Source organism: Hakea prostrata, chromosome 6 (genome assembly GCF_041222555.1).
Source record: "Hakea prostrata isolate BN-2017 chromosome 6, UWA_Hpros_2, whole genome shotgun sequence".
In the NCBI taxonomy this organism is placed as follows: domain Eukaryota; kingdom Viridiplantae; phylum Streptophyta; class Magnoliopsida; order Proteales; family Proteaceae; genus Hakea; species Hakea prostrata.
In genome coordinates, this window is record NC_142605.1 from 27,804,780 (window position 1) to 27,822,288 (window position 17,509).

At 36.4% G+C, this 17,509-nt stretch overlaps 1 protein-coding gene across 1 annotated transcript; it reads right to left on the reverse strand.

Moving 5' to 3' along the window:
- Positions 1–6,056: 6,056 nt before the first annotated feature.
- On the reverse strand, positions 6,057–12,747 carry LOC149013026 (ARP2/3 complex 16 kDa subunit (p16-Arc)). Its single transcript, XM_089159675.1, has 4 exons — positions 12,567–12,747; positions 12,345–12,417; positions 12,148–12,248; positions 6,057–6,522 (listed from the first exon to the last, which is right to left on the reverse strand). Exons 1-4 carry the CDS (start codon positions 12,650–12,652, stop codon positions 6,387–6,389), a joined length of 396 nt encoding a protein of 131 aa, XP_089015801.1. The 5' UTR covers positions 12,653–12,747; the 3' UTR covers positions 6,057–6,386.
- Positions 12,748–17,509: the final 4,762 nt, after the last annotated feature.

The window sequence follows — 17,509 nt, forward strand, 5'->3', positions numbered from 1 at the left end:
AATCGTCCTACGTTGTGGAGATCAGGACTTTGCAGAAGACCTGGACGATAATGGCGCAGGTCGATCTTGTCAACTAAATCGGCCGTAGGACCGAGATTTGGACTGAAATCTAGATCTCGGCCCTTGAAAATCAATGGTCCAGATCGAGATTTTGGTCGAAATTTTGACAAGATCAAGAAGCAAAATCAGTGAAAAATCATGCAAGCCCTTTCCACCATCTTGGGGAAAGAGGAATAGAGGTTTGAACCTTTCCGGCCTTACGTTTTCGTATAGAAAGACCACCATATCAGTATGTTCACCTTTTTAACGATCACATCTAAGATTTTTTTAGATATGTTTTGTCTCTTATACAGGTATCTGAATCAAGTTCTTCTTCTCTAAAAAAAAATTATCATCGGAGTTACTAATGATCGACATCTCTTAGGCTCTTGTACAATTATCATGACATGAGAAAAAAAATGTGTATCTATCCAAAAATTTAAAATAAAGAAAAACCTCCAAAACCATAATGAACTTTTCCATTGGATTATGAGAGAAATCCATTTGGAAGACAAGCTAAGAAGAGGTAAAAAGCAATAACATTCTACAACCAACCCTCTCACTGTTACTATCATTTTTAATAATTTTTATCTTGACACCAAACTTATTCCATTTCATAATTATTTCATAAAATTCATCAAACCATTTTCATTCTTGACCAATAATGAATTCTTGTACTTATTTATATAAATAGGCATAAAGTAATGGAATTGATACCAAAAAGGCACCTGATGTGTTAGTCCGACGTTTTCTGTGGCATACATATGTAATTGTCCCCACCTTTAAATATCAGTTCCTCATTTGGGAAAAATAATAATACTAATAAATCAAATTCTGTTTAAAGGTAGGTCATGTCAAATAACCTTCTTTTAACTTGTAATAAGTTGAAGATATTTGATTATTAAAAAAAAAGAGAAAAAAAGAAAAATTTTGAAGCTATATCAGTTCATCTTCATTTTTTTCAATGGTTACTTTCTGAGTAACAAATATTGCCAAAAAAGAAAACATAATAAAAATAAATAAATAAAAAACAAAAGATTTATGTGGTTTCACTTCCACGAAGGCAGATTACATGCATCTACAGCAAAGCAATAGTCCCTCTCAATTATGAAGAAGAAATGTTTTACAGTCCTAATTTAGTTTTACATATTTTCATTGATAGATCCGTTAACAAGTAACAGAAAATACGAAAAAGAAAACAACAGTCGTGCCATTTGGGGTCCACAAAAACTATTGGCCATTTAGAGACGTTTCAGACCTGAAATGGCCTAGCCCCAAACGGCCAAACATCCCTGAAAGCAAAGTCACTTTCCCCAATACCAAACGTGTCACAATATGCATTAAAGCTGCTATGGTCTTATAAAATTTTCTTTTCCCCCCAAAAATATCCATTTTAGCTGCTATGATCTTATAAAATTTTCTTTTCACCTCTAGAAGCATATATCAATCATAGACACCCTAACTTATTTTAAATTTTCTTGATGTTGGCTTTTCTTTTCTTCTTTTTTTTTCCGTCTTTGTTTTATGATAGAGTCTAAATACTTTTTTTTTTTTTATTATAATAAATACATTATTGAATCTACGTTTCGTCAATATCATATTTGGATTTAGTTGATTAGCGTATATTGGTGTAGAAGTTGGGAATCTGAAGTTGTACCTACATTTCCATGACCCAATGGTTAAATGTGAAATCACTATTATCACACTCCATCAGACAATTTCGAACCCTCGACAACTCGTGGGTGTGATTCATAGCCACAAATTCTTAGTTACACTATTAATGATAAATAAGACACTATCAATATAAATTAAGAACAAAACGAACAATTCAATAATTAATTAAAGAAAGTAAAGGTTCCAAAACTCAATAAATGAGTACAGAATGAATCCAATATGAAAGTATCAACGAAAACAAAAGACTGTCTACAACTTGTGAGTGTGATTCATAGCCACAAAATCTTAGTTATACTATTAATAATAAATGAGACACTATCAATAATAATTAAGAACAAAATAAGGACTCTTTCATCCCCTTATCTAAATAGCGAACAACTAAGGCTCTTTTTCCATCAATGGGTGTCATAAGAACACTTTATACACCCATAGGAAGTTGTGTGCTTATTTGACCAGATCTCACTGGCGTCTCTAATATCTCTTTAGTGGGATTCTCCCATCTATAGAGAATCTCTCATGAAAAAATTGTAAAGGATTTGGAAAAAAAAATCCACAAAGATGAGTTCTAATGAACACCATAAGGTAACAATCACATATATACTAAGATCGCATAACCTCATGATAATGCACAAGAAAATGACATGATATGCAAATATGCATTTAAGAAAACGAAGAATAACCATGCTAGTCTCTATATAGGCATATATGCTCTAAGATAAAACGTCAGCTCTTTTCTAGGTAGGTCTTGTCACTTTGATCCTTCACGGATTGACTACCTCGATTGGGATCCTAGGTAAGGGGTACGGTTCACATCTACAAGTCCACACTCTCTCACCATAACCATTGGGTCTGAGTACTAGCATATGTTGGGGATTCTACACCCAATGCAAAGTCATATGGTAATACACTACATGTGATCCTCGATACCTTTCCTCATGTTTAGTGCCCTTTTAGTTTAGTATCATTATCCACCTAAGAATGAAAATCCTCACGGACTGATTACCTCTTTTGGATCACATTCCTTAACCCTATGATCATTCACATATTGTTGGGGCAGTTGTTTTTTGACACCCATAAGCCCAACCCTAACATATGCAATCCCACCTTTGTATGCAACCATAGTATTGTTTACCTCTATTGGATGCTCACAGGACCGCGTCACTACTATCACGGGTCACTCAGCTTCAATACCCTTGCCAAAAATGTAGTAGCATGTGTGAGTAATCCTAATCATTAAGGGCAACAACCATAAAAAGTGTTGTGGAGCATCAGTGGACAATGTCTCATACCATAGCCCATGATATCCTAAGCCAATAATTCCCCAATTCACAGTCATACCAAACAACAACATTCTACAAAAGAAGTAAAATGCAATAAACATTATTCACAAGTCATAATCAATGATGACACAAGCATGACAATAATTATAGCAAGTTATTGAATCACTAATATGCTTAGATCAGTTAGCAACTCATCATATTAAACAATTCATCTACACATGCAATTATGTTCTTACCTGACTTAGTAGAAGAAGAAAAATTACAATTAGAAGTGCTAAGTCCTCTCAAGCAAATACTTTAGCAAATCTCAAAAAAAATTTATAGATTATGATTATATTGTTACATTAGAGTTTATGATTCAAACTGAGAGCAAAGATAACTCCAAAACAACCTTTGTAACCCAGCCGGTCGGTTAAACTGTTGCGCCGATTGCTCTTAAGTGACCACCCCAGTCTCAAGTAGAATTTCAAGTTTGAAATTCAGATTTTGGATCCCATCTTTGATTTGTGTATTTGGATTAATCCAAGTCTAAATCACTTCCTTAGAACACTAGAGAAGCCACTCAATAATCCTGGTCTCATTAAGAAAATCTAGATTTACATCATCTTTTTCAATAAGATCCGCCATTGAATTGGATGTAAAATCCATTCCTCTTGGCATGATTTAATCAAGATCATCAATGGGAAAACAATATATTAATTCAAATCACTACAACAGAAATAATATAAGAATAACTACTCTCTAATAAGGTAAAATCAAATAGTTTAAGAGAGTGTTAGACTTACCTTCACTTAGGATCTAAAAGTTGAAGAAAAAAATTCTTTGCAAAAAGAGGCTCTCTTCCACCAACCACATGTTCTTTGACTCTTTTCAGTCCACGGCAACCTTCAAGAATAAAATAATACAAAATTAGGTTATAAAAGACCTTAAATAGGGTATCAAAGGGCAAATCAGACTTTTTTGCCAAATTTTTCAGTCAACCGCTAGGGCTGCCAGTTGCTTGGTCAATTAAGCGCCTTAAGCAACTGTCCCCTTGTAACTTTTTGGTATTCAGGCATTTTGCTCTGCAATTGATCCCTAGCTCGGTTACGACCTTAATCAACATGTGGAGGCTCTTATCTCGCTCGTAGACATCTTTTAACTCAAACTTTCTCGCATTGGATATCCATCTGCCCAATCCATCCAGGTTCCAACTTGATCTTCTTCCAATTCCCAATAAGGCATGGTGTTGACGTGGGTTTCAATTTGGATAGTCAATATCTTCTTCCGACTAGAGCCTCGAATACTAGGACCAACAATTTGGGTTAGGAATATGGATGTTATTACAACTCTTCTAGTCTTCTTTATGTATTTAAAAAGATATTTAAGATTCTAAACCAATCCCCCCCCCCCCCCAAAACACCCGGAAAAAAAAATGCCTAACTTCTCTGTGAGTCTATGAAATCAAATGGACGGTTAACAAATCAACCTTTCTTATTTTTTGGTAATCAACAAATCAACTTTTCAAGTGGCAGAAAATGTTATTCAGCAGTGGAGACACCTTTTTTTTTTCCTTCTTGTTTTGGGTCAAAAACTGAAAACTTAATTAGAGAAACCTTTTCCTTACCAGTTACCACATGAGCAGCAGCAGAAAATTCCAGTTCTCTGACTGAGGCCTGTATGGATGGAAGTGCCTTCAGAGATGAATGAGAAAAGTACTGTTACCAACCTATGTCTCTCACATGGTGGGTGGGATAGCTCTGTTTAGTAAAGGAAAGAAACACTATATATGAATAGTTAACCTATCACATGGTGGGTCTTTGTGTTCAATGTCATGTGCTATGTCTTCTTTAGACAGGAAAAGCTGCAACTCATCCCTCAAACCCAGTTCACCTTGCCCAATATAATATAAAACATAGAATGAAAAAGTTCCCAGATTTTAATTGGACAGTTGCTTTTGTTCTTTCCTTTGGGACCTTTTCAACCTTTGTTCAGTTTCCTCGTGAAAACTGAGGAGCTAAAAGGAAGATTCTGTCTCAAGTACCCTTTTAGTATGATAGACTAGCCCTAGTAGGTAATACTTACTTAGTAGAAACTATTCAGAGAAGCCTTTCTCAATTCCCAATTTCAATATGTTTCTGCTTCTTTTTCTTTCTTTCTTTCTTTCTAAGTGCTTTCATGCTCATCCATGATGAAGAGGGAATACTTCTTTTTGCCTTTATTTGTGTTTTCCCTGCTAACAGTACATCTAATCATTTTCTCCCTTCTTCCTCAAGCAGCAAATGCGTGAAGATTTTCAAAGGACAATTTTTTCATGAAACATAGAAGTAAATATTCTAAAGTGATAATCTATCTCACCACAGGTCGATGACAAATCCCATTCAGGAGAGACAATGTTAAACTGAGTAGGATAGATGAATATCCAAATGGTCTGATCTGACTATACGCTAATATGATCAAATCTCACCTGTATTAGGTGCTTATAACCATCAGTATTGTGGTGATATATCATAATCTCTATTTGATACCAGTGCTTAGTGGTATGAACAACCAAAGCACAGAAAAGTTTTTTTTTCCTCTGAAAAGGAGAAAACGTAGCAGCAGGACCTCCCAAAAGTAAAGATTCCAAACATCAAAATAAGTTCAAGATCCAAGGCGATGATTATGATGATGGACCAGTTTGTTGGAGCATGAAACCTACTGTTGCAATGGATGAGAACCATCTGCCAATCCTTTACCTTTCTTTAATATTGAAGTACCAACCATCATAGAATCACAGGAACTTAACAGAGTTTTATCAATCACACAAGTCAATTCCTCAATGAAGCTTTCGGCAGGAAGGCCAATAGACAATCAATCCAAAGAACAAAATGTCCAGAAGAGGGAAAGCCAGGTCAGAATGATGGGTAACACTGTTAGAGCTGAATTATTGGATCCAACAGCACTTGTTCATGGTAGGAACCTGTCTGATCCATCCTTTATGTCATTATCACCTTTTCAGTGAGGAGCTCCAAAGTTGATGAGAAATCAAAAACGGTGAGACCCACTGTTCTTAGGATCTATAAAGGAAATGATGTATGACCAACTAAAATATCCATTTTGTTTTAAACTCACTGGTTCCTTGCTCTTCTTATGCAGGGTAGATGTGTGACTAGACCTGGGAGTTCAATGTTGCAGTAAATCAAATTGAACTCAAGCAATTATCGGCTCACACAAAGTTTACTAAGTTCCCGAAGTAAAATTACTCGAAAACAGAAAATATTTTATTGAAATTATTTCTACAAGATCAACAAGCTCTGGCCTGTAGCCCATTTGACACAAACAAGTGAAAGTTGTACAGAAAAGACAGGATAAGTGACTACAAATGTTTTCTTATCTACATTGTGTCTAAGAATGCTGAAGCTCATCTAAGTATCAAACTACGTTGATTGTGTCAGAAAGGGCACGCAGTATGCAACCCAAGCCAGCTCTCTCAGTCAGCTTTTCGTGAATCCGAAGGCACTGGTCACATGTAGGACGGTCTCCAGTAGCCAAACCTCTATACAAGTACCTACAAAATATTAAGACGATAAGAAATATTTACTTTCCAGACTTACAGTTCAAAAAAGAAAGAAACCATCAGTTGATTAAAAATGACAACAGAAAAAGAATAGTTTAGCTGAACCTGAATAGAGGGTATACGTCTTATTCCTGTTTTAAAAGCAATTATCATAAAAGGACCAGTTACATGAAGATTGATCGGCCAGCTACAAGAACTCAGTTTTTATAATATTATTTGCTTCCTAGTTCAGGGATGTTATTGGTAAAGTCATAATCAGAAATCAAAATTATCATAGTCAAATTAGGATTTTATGTTTACTTCTCAGATTAGGAGTGCTGTTTGTTTTCAACATAAGACAAGACAAGGCTCCATACTCTGTTTTGCACATGTCAATTAAGTAATGGTCATATTATCTCAATAGACTGCTATCTCTCTGCCCAGATTAAGGACTTTTGACTTGATCTGGTTGCTATACTGGAGTTCAATCCCAGAAAGTACAATTTATTATTCTCAGGTTTTAGTACTTGCCGATTCCTGTTTTATGCTCGTGTTTCAGCTATAGACTCGCAATTGCAGGCTGCTATGTTGATCAGATTTCGCAACTTCTGCTGGATCAAGAGCTTATACTTGAACCAAGAGTTGGGCTCTTCTGAACTCTGGTTCTCAAGCTACATAAAAATATCCCTATTTTGCAGTTTCCAATATATCAACTTGAACTTGAAGATGCATGGATCAAACCCAACATACAAGGAAAAAAGAGAACCCCAACTTTTCCAACTAATCCATAGGTCTTGATGCTCGGGAAACTTGAAAAGAACCTAAATTCTTAAAACCAAAATCCAAGATAAAGATCCCACAAAGAAAACTCTTCCGATCAGCTAAATCCCAGGTTAATCAAGAAATTCAAGATTACCAAAAATTTATCAGTGTAACCAAACCACCATCAGGATTTGTTCTGAACTAAGAGGAAGATGAACTCGCAGAACACTGGACCTCAGTTCCACCATCAGAACTACAAAAAATGTCACAAGTTCATTGTACAAGGGTAGGGTTAGTCTTAAGAGGGACATAATGCAAGGCAGAATATGCAATCTTTGGATCCTCGGCCATTTGCACTTGCTTGGCTAGGGTTTTCTCCAGTACCTGAGATTTGAATAATTCTATCTATCACGTATATGTGAAAACTCCCCTTTACCTCTTTAAAGTTGGGTCTCCTGGACCAGTTTGCATCAAACTCATAGACAACAGCCATCTCAAGGGACACTACCAAAAGAACTTAAAAGGACTAAGTGCCAACAATCCTGCATTTAGGGCTATCCAGTAATTGATAAAAATTGGCCTATAAGGTTAAATTTTTGTAGGCTAGAAGGACAGAGATCAGACTGAAGAATTAATGTTCAGTTTTTGACTAAAATAAATATAAATACAGATAATCATATCTGAAAACACAATTTACAATTACAAAACAATCAGTCAAGTGATTTTCAATTATAGAGAACTAGATATCTAGAAGCTCCGTTTGTATTCCACTAAAACTGCATAGAAGAGAAAATATCAAGCAAAATCCAAACTTTCCATACTCATTTTACCAGAAAAATTTCCATTCTACATGGTTTTCATCTTATAAATATCAGAGATCACCAAAAGAGAGTGAATATTGGATAGCAGTGCAGAAAAATAAGGCGCATCCAGAGATTCACAAGTTGTTAATGCCATGAAGCTTAAGTATCAGGCAAGGAAAGCACAAACAAGTTGTAACATACTGGAGTAAGGTGCAGGCTTGGCCAATTGGTACAGTTAAGTACTTCTAACAGAAACTATCAAAAATCTAGTAAGACTGAAGACAACTAGACCAAGCAACATCTTAGCAATCCCACCTTACTATTTTACTTATCCTTGTTGCTTTTTTTTATTTTTTATTTTTATTTAAATCTTTGGGGCAGATAGGGATTTTTATTTGCAGCAGCCGCTGCCGGCTGCTGCTAATGGTACCGATTTTGCCACGTAATCAAAAAATCATCCAACGGTTAAAAATCAAAAAGTGAGGTGTATTTGTAAATAAAACATTTTATTTTTACATTGAAAGATTTGATTTTTTCAAATTTACAAAATAAGTCCTTCATCTACCTGATCCCAAAACCCCTATTTCTTGGAAACCCTAGCTGTGGTTTGTCTGCCTTCTTCTCCAATGATGGCGAGCAAACAAAAATCCTTCTCCATTTTAAGCCTAGTAACGTAAAACAAGACTCAATAAACCGAGGTAGAGATTATCGCAGTGGTTCTTAAATCCTTCACCATTTAATTCTTCCATTTCTAAATCACATTCAACCGTGGTTCGACTGAAATTGTTGACAAACGAAGTCATTTTCAGTCACTAAGGGGCCACTAAGATATTCCCTTGCAAATGTTTCAAGGTAACATGTTAACTACCTTCTTTCTTGGTTCATTTGAGTGACTTGGATTTTTTATCTGGGTATTTCTATACAAACGCCGCCAAAACACGCAAACGAATTACGGTTTTTATCTCTTGAAATAGTTGAAAAACCTTGGTTGAATCGAGAGAGTAAATTTTTAAAGAAGTATTAATGAAAATCAACTTCTCTACGAATGGTGTTAGTTTCCTGGTTTTCAAGAGCCATCTAAGGATTGTGACCGAAGATTTCAGGCTTAATAAGTTAAGATCAGCCAAATATCATTCCCAAACCTGACAATTAGCTCCTATAAAAAATCACCGACTTAGGTATACCATAAATTGGTTCACTTGACCAAATTTTCAAATTTGCTTGCCAGTAATACTGAGCAACTGTGGGCGTTCCATTGTAACTCTCATCAGAACCCGATTCAAATTTTCTGTGGAGATTTGGTTCATTTCTTCTTTCTTTCCTTGACGTCCATCAGGAATGGTGCTAAAATGGTGGAACATAGGTATAGTTCAATGATTGTTTTTGTTTGAAACTCTTTCAGAGCAATGAATCAGTGAAGCATAAGGATTGTTCTTCTTCTTTGGGTAGAGGTTCGTTGATTTCTAGGGTCGGGTAGATTTAGGGATTTGGTTATGCAAATTTACAAATAGTAAATCCCTTTTTGTAAATAATAATTTTTTAAAAATGTAATAAAAGAAAGATTATTTACATCTATATCCCCTCTCTTTGATTTAACACTGTTGGATGGTTTCTTGTACATGTGGCACAATCTCCACTATTGGCTGCTGGCAGCAGGACTGCTGCAAATAAAAATCCGGCAGGTAGATGTATAATGTAACCCACCACTGGGGTTCATTAGACATGAGTAAATTGCCTGTCAAGCTGGAGATTTAAGTCTTCCACACTGTAAAACTTAATAAAAGGGGTGTACCCAATGGATGAGGCTCCTATCAATATGGGGTCTGGGTTATGGGGGAGGATCATAAAGTATGTAGCCTTAACCCCACTACTACCTCAGAGAGGCTGTTTCTAGACTTGAATTAGCGACCATTTGGTCAAAATGGAGCAACCTTACTGTTGCACCAAGGCCCTTCTTTGCTCTAAACCTTGCAATCAACAAGTATTTAACATGGTGCATCATTACAGACAAACCTGAAAAGCATCAATGCCACCGGAAAAGGATCTCCCTATGATGACATACATCAGCGGAGTTCTGAATACACTTCAAGCTTCTTTTGCCACACCAAACAAGAAAAAGAGAGATAGAGAGAGTAAACATCTCAGATTTTCTCCAGTACCCCACGAGACTGCAAAGTTGACAAGCACCAACATTTCAAAATTAAGTAGGCATTAGGAACTCTCTAAGGCCTACCCATCCCACGTCTAGAGACCCCCCCCCCCCCCCCCCAAAAAAAAAAAAACCACACACACCAAAAAGAATAACTTTTTTCATCCTATAATATATGGACTATTCCACATGTTTACCCGTCAAAATATAAGAATGGAAATCTATCTTTGGAGCTTTCATTATTTAGCACTTAGATATTTGGTGCTTGCCATTTGGGAATTCAACATGGTTTCTAGGTATCTTCCTCTTTGTTAATTAATATTATTGCAGCGAGAACAGATTTTTTTTTTTTTTTGGGGGGGGGGGGGGGGGTGGGGTGGGGGGTGGTGGAGGTTTGATGAGGTCAAATTGTCATTAAACATGCTAATGAAGAATAAAAAGAAGCAGCAGTAGACATGGCAACCACTTAACTTTGTAAACCATTTCATAACAACTGAATTAGTATTAATACTTTGTAAACCATTTCATAACAACTGAATTAGTATTAATACCCAATAAGGTAGAAATGTGAATTTTCGTGGTGGGAGATGGATTTGTAGTGTGTTCTCAGAGCCTTTGAAGACTATTACTGGTCAAGCAGGGGGAGGGGGTGTGTAATAGCAGTCATTTCAAATCAAAGGAGGTAGTATTGCATGATGACAACATCAAAACCACTAGATGCAATGTTCTAAAGCATACAACAGTAAGATCTATGTAAAGAAGACAAATAGAAATATAATATCAGTTGCCAAAGTGAGGAATACCAACAGAATATATGATTAATAACGAGAATATTAGGGTGGCTGACACTCGTATAGTAATATCTGGTTGCCAAAGTAAGGAATACCAACAGAATATATGATTAATAACGACAATATTAGGGTGGCTGACACTCGTATAGTAATATCTGATCGCAGTTGTACCAATTTCATTAGTGCTTGGACTCAAAGCCAAGCCATCAACTAAGCAAACGTAGTGATGCAGATCAGAATATACTGTCCATGGTACTCACAAGCTGTGTAAAATTGCTTTTTTAGAGGATCTAATAGACACATCAAGTTGAGAAAGATACAATTCTAATGCTGAAATACTTTAGGTTCTATTTTCAGTGTTAAAAAGTATATTTCATCTCTATGCAAAGAATCATAAGTAGCTTAAAATTTTCAGTTTCTTTTATTCATTTTCTTATCTAAAAGAAGAGTTTCTAATTTTCTATTATGATGCAAGGGAACTAGATTCTATAGTAAGTTTTGATTTTGGTTGTAAGCTACTTGGTAGCAAACACTTCCTACTTTGAGCTAGTCTTTGAGTCTATATAATTAATTCACTTAGCAGCTTTAATGTATGAATTTATGCTTCTGTTTTACAAAGTATAGTCCTGCAAGGTGGTGAGATGTGCAGGCTGAGATAGCCTACCTCCCTCTTATCCCTAGCTCCCCATCTATCTACCTCTCTCCTTTTCTTTTCAAATTAATCTGCTGTAACCTATCATTCATCCTACCATAGGGTGGTTATTACTTATTAGTTGAACTCATTTTACATTATTACTGGTTTGAATATTGCTTTAACTATAGATTGCCCACTTGGTCCATGCTCCAGAAGCCTAGGAGATGCTCCAATGATGCCTTTACAACCTAAGTTGGAAATACGACTACATGTTGCCTGTGGTCAAGGGCTTTGCTTTAAATATATGATATGAGAGAAGATGATTTACCATTCAAAGCAAAATGAATCACATATTCACAAGTTGAAACACACTAGCCTAAAATATGTATTCGATAACTCTGCCCATACCTTATAATGTGATAACCAAATTAAAAGTAGGAAATGACGAACAACTGATACCATAAAAGGGGACAAATAATGAGAAAAGAGCAGACATACTTCATGAGAATGTCATAGTATTCGGGATCCAACGCAGAAAACATCCCTTCAACGTCTTTGATAGCCATCATTGCACGATGCACCACGATCCAATTCGCAGACTGAAAACACAATCCAAAATGCAACTCAAATGGGGAAGATTATAAAATTTTGAATAGGATGGAAATGAAAATATGAAGCGAGAATAGAATGGATACTTTGCATCTTTCATCTTTGGTCTTGGGAGGTGCGCCTTCGAGAGCCGTTTTGAGGGCTTCAACAGGTTTGTACCTGGTGCAAGGATCAATCTAGGGTTTTAGAAAGAGGAGAGAAAGAAACTTATAAGTAATAACTTCAACAGTACAGTACCAACTAACTGAAAATGGAAATCTGAGAGATCTACTGAGGGGAAAGTGTGGGAGGATTGCCGGTGACCATACTGTTTGAGTAAGCTTTCGATCTTTCGCGATTTGTGTTCAATTCTAACAATGATTGCCTCAGTGTCTGCCGCCACAAACTCAGCCATTCGTCTCCCTCTCTCTCTCTCTCTCGCTCTCGCTATGCGTTTTTTCTCTTCAGGTGGAAGAAGACAGAACGAATCCACGGAAGTATCGATGTTGTCTTGACTCTGTTGTCTGTGTATAGTATCAAAATTGAATCGTGCAGGATCTGAACCCGGTTCAAACCCGCCAATTCAATCCTATTAATTCCGGTTCGTTGAACGAGTGGTTCGGCCCAACTACCTTCAGCTTGGGCTTCTCCAATAAAAGTGTCATGCTCGCACGTTAGAGTTGTTGCACTAAAGCCCAATAACATCGTGGGCTTATTCTTGTTCAAAGTTTCTCGTTCAGTAAGGCCCAGTCCATAAAGACAGCCCATTGCAACTTCCACATAAACTGTGAATATTGAATCAATTAATTGACCATACCAAAAAAAAAAAACAAAAGAATCAATTAATTAGCTCAACTGTAATATCCCTATCCCTTACCCATAAAAAGCGACCTTAGCAACCAAAAAAAGAAAAGAAAAAAAGAATCAATTAATTGGCAAAAGGGATTAGTAGAGTCTAAATATGATCCCATCACATTGTACCACCACACAATAGCGATGAAACCACCTGAGTGCTAACAAAATGAATCAGAAGTGAAATCTCTATTGGGTCCCACATGGCCTCCTCCTAATACGTGATATGATGAAATCATAGAACTCCACCTTGAAAGGTAGATTATCCAAACTCGGCAGATTAACAAGCCAATAGAATGAGAGATCGGATCCTCCACTTGTCAGGGTTGAAGTCCGTGCTCCCCTTACAAATTTTCACCATACATCAAACGGAAACCACACTAGGGGAATCACCTCTGGTTTTTCTTATCAAAATTCAGAAGTAGGCCCTCTGTGAGGGGAGCACAAACCATTACCATCAAGGTAGAGGATCCTAACACACTGGGTAAATCAACACCTCATTATCGCTCGACTCGATAACAAATGAACTGGTCTTACGATAACAAAAGATGATTCATACTGTCAAGATCAGATTTATCCACCCGAATTTAAGGGTTAGTAGGGAGATCTACAAATTAAGAAAGCGAAGTTCAAAACACCCAATTCAAGGAATGTATCAAACGGATTAGAAAGCTTTCATTTTCATACGCATTCTATGTGCTTTTCAGGTCTTCAAGGCTTTTGCCTAACTATTTTGAATTCCATTTTTTGATTAATTATTACTTAGAACCTCCTTTCTGTTTCGCTTTATATATTACCCTAGCTGAAGAAGAAAGCTAGAAAATATAAAAGAATTCAACTAATTGCAGACGTGTAAATAGCATGCTAATGGAGCAAGGAAAATCTAATCCAGACTTGTACGTAAGAGATGGATTTCTGAATTAATGCTCTAATTTCTGGCTGTAAGATTTATATATATAATTATCCATTAGCACAACACACAATAGTGAAACACATCTGCAAGCATCAAAGAATATCTTCTTCTTCACAACTCTTCCCAAATTCCTACGCTACTTTCGGTCATCAAAATTCTTCACGTAAAGGAAGAACAACCATACCTTCTCACCCTTCTTTCACCATTAATCTCTCTCTCTCTCTCTAAAGACCGAGAGGAGAAAGGAAGGTATGTTCTCTTTTATTTAATTTTCTAACCTGTAATCTCTTCCCCTTGGTTATTGGGTATGACCCAGCTTGATATATACTCAACATTAACCATCTTTAAGAATTCAAAATTGACAAGAATAAATCTAGAAAGTTTTGATCTTGTAAAGAATTAGATTTGGATAGGGAATCCTTAATATACCATGACATGACACAAACACCTTAAAATTTTACTAACTTTGAATTACTGGTTGTGAACAAACACTCCCATGCCAATGAAAAAGAAAGAACATTTTTTTATCAAATACTTGCATGCCATGTGTTCTATCAATTCTCTCTCTCTCTCTCTCTTGGATAACTTGTCAGAAGAGCATCTAAAGATTTGAGTATAGAAAATTCAGACAAAGAAGCTGTCTCCAACACTGGCACTGATGGTGGGGTTGATAGTGAGGTTGATAAGAAAGCAGCTGAGTTCATAGCCAAGTTTAGAGAGCCGATCAGGCTTCAAAGGACTGATTCTATTAAGAAAGCAAGTGGGAAAGTCAGGAATAGAGCTTCTTCACAATAAATTTAATGCTTGTTCTCCTTCAAAAGGCTTCAAGCAATATATGTTTGTAGCTGGATTTCTCTTATACTTCCTTTTCTGTTTATATTTTTTACTTCTCACATGAGTACTATCATAGTGTTTTTGGATTAAAAATCTGCTTTATTGGCAATATTGATATCTGCATGGTTCACAGCCTGTGAAACCAGCATCTCCATCGGAGAAGAACTGCTGTGGTTAGTTCCTTCTGATCTTTGTACTTATAAATCAGACCACATCTCTTTTTTTCATAGCATGTGGTGGCTTATTCACTTCTCCCATTTCAAAAGAGAATTGTGTTTGGTCATGGTGTGAAGATGTACATGGCAATGCAAATGTATCCATGTAAGAGACATCTTTGGCTAGAATTATCTGCTACAAAAAAATGAAAAATTTTATATATATAGTTTTATAAGTCAATTAGTTACTTTCAGGATACATTAGGAGGAAGGAATCCCTCTTTCTTGCATAGAACATCACAACTTGTAAGCAGGACCCCATAGACGATATACCGAGTTGTCCCAGCTATCTACTTACTACAATAAGAATTTCAATGCATCACAAACATTATGATGAAGACTTCTTGCCTTTTTTCCTACAAAGGAACTTGTAATACCATTCCCATTTTATGATTCCTCCAATTACTTTTAACTTTTTAAGTTATCCAGCGAAAGGGATGGGGAGCTAATAGATTAGTTCTACCAGTCTCTTGTACATCAATGAAGATGATACAACATTCTTTTCTATATTTTCTAACATAACATGGCTAAAATAGGAGAAAATTGTCTTCTCTATAAGATGAAGGAACTGTAAAGCCATCAATGGTTGCTCTATTGGTTGACAATAACAACCCCCCCCCCCATCCCTAGCACATTAGCCTCTCAATGCCATCCAAACTCCAAAGGCCTGAGTCGAAGGAGACATGGCTAAATATTAGGGACTATATGGTCCCTATATGGTGTACTTAATTTCATCTTACCTACTTTCAGGTGAAGTGAACAACTGAATATTCATGGTAGGGAAAGAGAGACCAAGTAGTCTGACAGTAATGAGGCGCCAATGGAAATTGCTGCATGGGTAAAAGAGAATTATCCAAATTTAAGTGGTGGGTTCCAAAGGACTCTGTGTTTGTAGGAACCCAATGACAAAGAAGATAAGCCTAAAAAGCTGCCATAGTTATCTAAACATTTGCAATTTTGAGTGGGACATAGTTAGAAGATCCAAAGAAGGAAAAGCTGGTGACAGAAGACTAAATACAAGATCACCGGTTAATAAATTTCTTGCTCCTGTGGGGTTCCCCTGTTTCTGGACACAATGTTTGGAAAACCTGACTGTAACCCCTTTTTTTCCCTTTTTCAGAAGACCAATAAATTGCAAGAAGAGTTAAGTTTCACTAAAAGGAAAACAAAATAATTAAAGATTAAAAAAAAAACCATGATTGATATCCAAATCACTGCAGGAATTGGAAGTAGAGGCCTACCTCTTGCAGGAAAATGCAGCAAGCCATTGGAGGGTCATGCATGTCTGGGATTCCTCTCTTCATAGTCCAATGTGCACTTTGGTGTAGACTTTTTCCATATCCATAGGCCCCAAACTGATTGGTTAATCCATTTTGTCAAACAGTTCTTAGGCATAGCAACACAAAGGACCTAATGCACCCAAAAAAGAGAAAACCATTTAAGAGGTTCGGTCTTCCTAAAAAACCTAAGTCGTTGGATAAATCTCCTAATTCATCTTGTCTTCTTAGGAAAGAGAAAGATATTATTCTTATATAGAGAATGATACAATGCAGTTATTTGTAGAAATAGAAGATATTATATCCGCCAACAAACCCTTTTAAATTTCACAACCCACAATTAAAAAAGCCAGGCATTAGGCAGATATTCCACAAAAGAGAGGAAGGCATGGTAGATGCATACTAACCTTTTTTGAACTTACCACAAAAGCATGTATAAATACCCTCAAGCAATTAAAGCATTGTTTTGTCAATGCAGGGTTGGTAGAGTGGTAAGATTCATACTTTTCAAGTGAGAAGTCATGGGTTTTATCCTTGCGGACGACAAAGCTCCCTCTGAAGATGTAATCGAAGTGCACACAAGCTGGCCGGATGAACCTCAGACAAAAAAAACAAAACAAACAAACAAACAAACTAGAGCCCTGTTTTCTTCAAAAGCTCCCCTTCCACCCTCCCTCCCCTTCATTTAATATATCAAGTGAACCCATTTATGGCAAGTTGACATGTGGCAATACTAAAATGAAACACTTGCATTATTATAAAGTTATGATCCTCCATCTTGCCGACTAGAGGTGTGAGTGTTTTTTTCATGCTCTTTCATTGCACATTAAGAATGAACCACCTTTGAATTTTTCTTGTCAAATTCAAAGATAGGCTCCCCTAAACGCTTGAGGGGAATATAGAATTCCGTCAAAGGATTTCAACTCTTATATATATATATATTACTAATTGTTTTTATCATCATTAACTCACTCAAAAGGTTTGTGGGCCCATAGTCCTAGAAGGGATAGGCAGGGAAAGATGTGGAGGGACAATGCATAAACCTAAGACCTTTTAGTTCTTAATTTAAAAAGCATGGTTGCTTCTGCCACCTTAATAAACCACACACACATCAAATGGTCATTAGAGGGTAGATGATCAAATTTATTTTGGGGGTTAAGCTTTCATTTTATCAATGTCAA

Bases quoted from the DNA above. Each gene is read 5' to 3' on its own strand.
- LOC149013026 (XM_089159675.1), bottom strand. From the start codon at position 12,652: ATGGCTGAGTTTGTGGCGGCAGACACTGAGGCAATCATTGTTAGAATT. The intron at 12,418-12,566 runs GTATGGTCACCG...TCCTTGCACCAG, and splicing joins ATCGAAAGCTTACTCAAACA to GTACAAACCTGTTGAAGCCC. The intron at 6,523-12,147 runs GTATGTCTGCTC...AATATTTTGTAG, and splicing joins TACTATGACATTCTCATGAA to GTACTTGTATAGAGGTTTGG.